The 6,000-nt window shown below is 36.3% G+C and overlaps 1 protein-coding gene across 1 annotated transcript in view; it reads left to right on the forward strand.

Annotated features, from left to right (window-relative positions):
• The window catches only part of RHEB (Ras homolog, mTORC1 binding), a 61,682-nt gene extending 59,635 nt beyond the window's left edge, over nt 1-2,047 (forward strand). Inside the window, exon 8 of the mRNA XM_072652178.1 lies at nt 1,546-2,047. Coding sequence (XP_072508279.1) covers nt 1,546-1,638 — 93 coding nt within the window. The 3' untranslated portion in view covers nt 1,639-2,047. The remainder of the gene's footprint in view (nt 1-1,545) is intronic.
• Nucleotides 2,048-6,000: the final 3,953 nt, after the last annotated feature.

Consider the following 6,000-nt stretch of genomic DNA (forward strand, 5'->3'; position numbering starts at 1 on the left):
TTGGAAGGGGAAAGGAAGGGAACAAGCATTTTCTGAGCGTGTACTGTGCGCCAGGTTGTGTGTTAACTACTTTACAAATATCTCATTTGAAGAGAGTGGAACCATAAGTATAATTAATAAACTAGTATTCTAAGCACAGTTTTTCTTTAAATAAAAGTATGTTTGGTTATTCTTTATTATTAGGTGTTGCTTTAATATGTAAGTGGATGAAAGTTTAGAGTATCTCTTTACCTGCCATTAAAATAACCATTTTACACTTTCATATGTGTTAGATGTGTAATAGAATCCATTGAACTCTCAGGCCTTTCATAATTGAATTAGTTTCTTAGAGAAAATAATTTTTATAAAATTGAAGATTAAGTGGCTTGAATGAATCAACAACTTGTATTCTTATCCCATTCCTTTGAAACCCAACATCATCTATTGAACTTTTGACCTCTTTGAAAAGAGTAGTAAAATCATGGGTTTTTAGTATGAGTAATTAAAATTGGACTGTGAGCTCATGGACCATATAGCTTTAAAAATACATTATTGAAGATATTGAAGACAAGACTTTTTTCTGAGGCAGACTAACACAGTGGAAAAATTATTAGATTTGAAGTCAAACGACCTGAATTCAACTCTTAGCTCTACTACTTGATTCCTGTGTGGCTTTGGGAAAATCATTTGAGCACAGTGGGTTTCAGTTCCTCATTTGTGAAGTTAAGGGTGTGAACTAGCGTGCTTCTAAAGTTGCTTTCAGCTCTAGATCTCCTGTGATCCTTAGCACAGTCCTCCTGCCTGAAAAAGGAAGAAATGGAGAAATCGGATATGATCTCTGAATTCTTTTCAATATTAAACATAAGCCCACATTGTTAAGTGGTGGGCCATTTATCAGTGGTGGTTCCATTTATAATATTGAAAAGGAGACATTTTAATTTAACTCAAAAGTAAGTAAAATTAAGTTCTGAAAGCTATCCTTAAAGAAAACCAAAGTTTTTGAATGAATGACCATAGGTTTGGAGCTACAAGGAACCTTATAGATCACCAAGCCCAGCCCCCTCATTTTATGGATGAGGACACAAAGGCCAACTCTCGCCAAGCATTTTAACCATAGTAGGAAAAGATGAAGCAAACTGAGCAGCTGAAAGATTTCAGATGGAAAAATGTATGTCCACTTCATTATTAATGCTTCCTTTCCAGTAATGGAATGTTAGGTGATTCTTTAAAGGAATATTCACATATCAAGATTTAAAGAAAGAAAGCCATCTGGATACTCACGTTAATCTAACATCCTTCACTATACATAAATTCAAAAGTACCAACTTAAATCCATTCATCTGTATCATTTATGAAATACATTTTACTCAGAAAATTGGAGCTTCAAAATACATGCTATGCATATATGCTTGATTTTTATTAATTTTTATGCTTTTCCATGTGCCTCCTTGCTCACTTTTCGGTAAGCTAATAACTACTAAATTTGGCTATATACCTGAAAGCAATAAATGTATGTTTATCAGAATTCTACTTCAAATTAATAGTCACTGCTTTCCTCTTTTTCAGACTGCTGTTGATGTTTTTAGGAGGATAATTTTGGAGGCAGAAAAAATTGATGGGTCAGCTTCACAAGGGAAGTCTTCATGCTCAGTAATGTAAATTCCACTGTAAAACCTGAGGACACTGGGAATATAGTCTACCTGAAGAAGCAAACTGCCCATTATCCTTTAAGATAAACTATGCTTCTTTTTTTCTTCTGTTAACCTTGAGTCAGAGCTTTTTTTTCCCCTTCCCTTCAGATTATGTTCAACTCTGACTTACGTCCAAATGGCTTCACTTCCATTTTCAAATTTTAAGCAATCATATTTTCAATTTATATATTGTATTTCTTAATATTATGACCAAGAATTTTACTGGCATTAATTTTTCAGTGTAGTTTGTTGGTTAAAATAATGTAATCATCAAAATGATACATATTGTTACACTACTCTTAACTAGGCTTGGATATCAGTGTTTCTTTCATTGTGTTAAATGTATACTTGTAAATAAAATAGCTGCAAACCTTAAATGCTTTGTTGCTTGATGTGATTAAAGATAAAAGCTACCCAATTCAATTCCTACTCTTGACCTCTATGAAATGTTTGGGTTTATTTTCCAAGAGGCTATTTAGGAAGAACAAAGGAAACTGAAAGAAGGACAAACCTATCCTGACCGAAGTCCTGGAAGGCATCACAGACAGCTAGATGAATAGTTTGGTGGCAAACTATAGAAGAATAACAATTTCTGTTGATAACTGGATAATTTGAGAAAATTTAGAAAATTGGGATGAGTAACTTAAAGCTTAATTATTAGTTTGTTTTAACATAATATTTGCCATATTTTCTTCATATATAAAAACAAGAAAGTTGATTTTTACATATTTAATTAGTATTTTTGTGGTTGTCATTTTCAGATGATACTGAATAGGCTTTTTTTCTTCCTAATACAATTTTTTGAAGATTGTTAGCCTTTCATATACAAAATGTTTTCTGCCAGTAAGTTAGGGGATCATTTGACATAGAAGATTTTTCATTTGATTCAGTAGTCATTGTTCATTTGGACACGGAGGAAGGAACTAATGATAATTTCCTGGTGACAAGGGGAGCTTGAATTGTTATGTTTGCAGATCACCTTCCTATCACCCAAGAAGGCCAGGTGTTAGTAATGAATATATAGAGAGTACTTTTTCCAGAGGTGCTTAATCCGTAGACATTTGCCATGAAGTTGAATCCTGAGAATATTATCCTTTCACTTAGGAGCATAGCACATACCCGATTTGTTACAAAGTAAACATCTAGTTTATCACCGAGAGTGTCTAATTTAACATGAGGATGGTGACTTTCTGTTCATACTGAGATTTTGGATCCTAGTATTTTTGTCTCCAATTTATAATCTGAAAGTATTCTTTACAAGATATAAGTTAAGTACTTAAGAGACCTTTTCTGTTGTAAATTCTCAAAATATTGAACAAACCAATCTAAACTATGTAAAGCATGTTGATAGTATGAAAAATGTGTCATCACTCCACCCTAATCTATCTCCCACTCCCAACCCCCCCCCATATTTAAACGTAGTTCAAAAAGTTTGAGTGTTTTTCTACTGTTTTTGCTTGCCTCTACTTTCTGAACCTTATTAGAAAAACTCACTGTTTATTTCCTCAAATATTAGGTTCAGATGATAGCTTACATTTTTTAAAATCACATTTTCTTTTATGGGAAGAGAAAAATGGTGTATACTGTAATTTATTATACCACACAAGATAACCAGATTGAATCAGAATCAGTTTGAACCAGTGTACTCAATCTATATATTAGACCATTTACAATCAAATCAGTTTTCAGCAGTCAGTTTTTATTGGTACAAAAATTCCATTTGCTGATTTGATCCATGACTTACAGAACTTTAGTTGAAGTGAAATTATAAGGTCATTTATGCTAAAGTCTCACTATGAGTCCAAATCACTTTTGCAACATTCCCTATTCATTTCCCTAATTTGTGCTCAAACACTAATAGTAACAAGGGCTTTTTCTAGCCTTTCTTTTCTGCATTTTTGAAGTAATACTTCAAAGTGAATTTTCCCTCCTATGATAGATACCATTAGGCTTACATTCAGAGCATGAGGGAAAGAGAAAGGCATACAGATGGTCATTTTTGTGTGTCCTTTATAATGCCACATAATGCTCTTAATGTGCTTTCATATCTAATCTCAGTATATCACAATAGTTAAATAAAGTACTTAAAGACATATGATCTCATAGGCATGGTTTCTTCTTCTAGCCTCATCTTACAAAAGTCTCTTTAGACAATCCAGTGTGCTAGAGGTTTTTAATCTATCATTTCTCACTGAATGATTAACCCATCATTTCAAGTAGATGCAGGGCAGGTCTGTCTATTTAATATTTGGTCACAGGCAGGTTAAGTGACTCCTAAATGTACGTAGTAGGCTATAAATGAATATAAAAGCACTCCCCTTTTCTGCTCTTTATCACCTCCACTGCAAAGCCTTTCCTAGTCTCTTCTCCTTGACTAAGCTGCCAACCGCACTTTCTCCAAAACTGTTCTTTTTTTAAGCCATTTGAATTATTTCCTTTGGCCCCATCACATTTTACCTAGCATCATACTGATCTATGTAGTTATCACATCCTTTACCCCCCACTTCCCTCCTTGAAGGCAAGTATTGTTTTTAAACGTTTATTTCCCTATCCCCAGGCACAATCCCTTTCATGTCCTGCATAAATACGTTTTGAATTTGGAAAACACATTCTTAATTTGGGTTTGCTTTTCTTCTACACCGTATAGTTTTTTGAACCCAAATATACAAATCAATCGACAAGCACTTCCCATATGCTAGGCATACAAAATACTGTGTATACAAAGAAAGGCAAAAAACACAGAGACCATATATAAATAACTGTGTATACAGGATGTGTACAGAGTAGATAGATAGGTCATCTCAAAGGGAAAGGTAAGGAGAGGGGGCTTCAGAAGATAGGATTTGACCTGAAACTTGAAACCAGGGAAACTAGTGGAGGGGAGGGGTCATAGTATTCTGGGGGATGTAGTCGAGTGCAAAGGCACAGCCCTGGGAGAAAGACTAGTAGTGTGTGCAAGGAAGAGCAAGGATGCCAGGGAAGCTGATCACAGTGGATGGAGAGGAGAAAAGGGACACAGGTTGTGAAGAACTTCAAATGCCAGAGATCTTTATTTTGATCTTGGAGATGAGAGGGAGCCAAAGTACTGGAATCTGAATAGTGGGTGACATGAGCAGATCTGTAAGTTTAAGGAAAGCCTTTTTTTGGCAGGTGAGTGGAGGATCACTAGGAATGGAGAGGGACTTAAAACAAGGGAACCAGTTAAAAGGTAATTATTACATTAGTCTAGGTGAGAGGTGATAAGGAGCTAGACTAGGGTAGTGCTGGTCTGAATAGAGGAGATGTTTACCAGATGTGAAGGTTGAAATGATTAAACAGATTGAGGGTGTATGGTTGAGGCATGTAAAGATAAAAATGACAAAATTTGGCAGCAGATTGTGGATTCGATGAGTGAGGGTAAGGAATTGAAGATGACACCAGTGAGGAGTGCACTGCAGAGTAATGAGAGGGTTTGGGAGGGGAAAATAGTTATGGACACATTGTGTATGAGACACCTAGGGAATGAACATTTATTTTGAAATGTCCTTTTGGATATTTCAGTTAGTGATGTGAGATAGGAGAGAGGTTAGGGTTGGAACTGTAGACTGAGAGGTATGGTGTTCTGAAGGAGAGAGATTATAATCCTCATCTCTTCTGGCTTGGTCCAGAAATATTTGGAGTATCTTGGTAAATTCTGAGTGCCGTGTTTTAGGAAGGTTATTGACAAGCTAGACTGTATGTGTGATGACGAAAGGACCAGAGTGGTAAGGAGATACAAATCATGTCATACAAAGATCACTTGTAGGAACTGGGTTTGTTTACCTAGAGAAGAATAGGATCACTGTTTTCAAATGTTAGACTCACAGAAGAGGAACTAGGTCCATTCTGCTTGTCCCCAGAATAGTTTTAAAGATAAGAAATATCTTTATAAGATACATGAGAAACACTTTTAACAAATAGTTGTCTGAAATGGATGGACTGAGAAAAAGAAAAAGCACAGGCAAGAGTCAGTTGAGAATTTGGGAGCGTCTTTATTAGCCGGCAGCTGTCTCATGGCAAACCCAGAGGAGGCAGCCTCGAACAGAAGTGTGGATGCTTTTTAAGCATCTCGGCACTTCCCAGTACAGCCTTGCCGTTTTAACAGCAAACATATTTCACAGAACAGTTTTGACAGGGGCCCAAGTTGTTGCTAGGCAAGGGGGCACAACAGAGAGCAGGCTCCTAGGCAAAGGGGCACAACAGAGAGGGGGGCTGCTAGGCAAAGGGGCACAACAGAGAGTGGCTGCTACAACAGAGAGGGGGCCCAACCCTGCCTAGAAACTCAATAGACATTTCTCAACCCAGGGGCTCC

Source organism: Notamacropus eugenii, chromosome 3 (assembly GCF_028372415.1).
Source record: "Notamacropus eugenii isolate mMacEug1 chromosome 3, mMacEug1.pri_v2, whole genome shotgun sequence".
Taxonomy (NCBI): Eukaryota; Metazoa; Chordata; class Mammalia; order Diprotodontia; family Macropodidae; genus Notamacropus; species Notamacropus eugenii.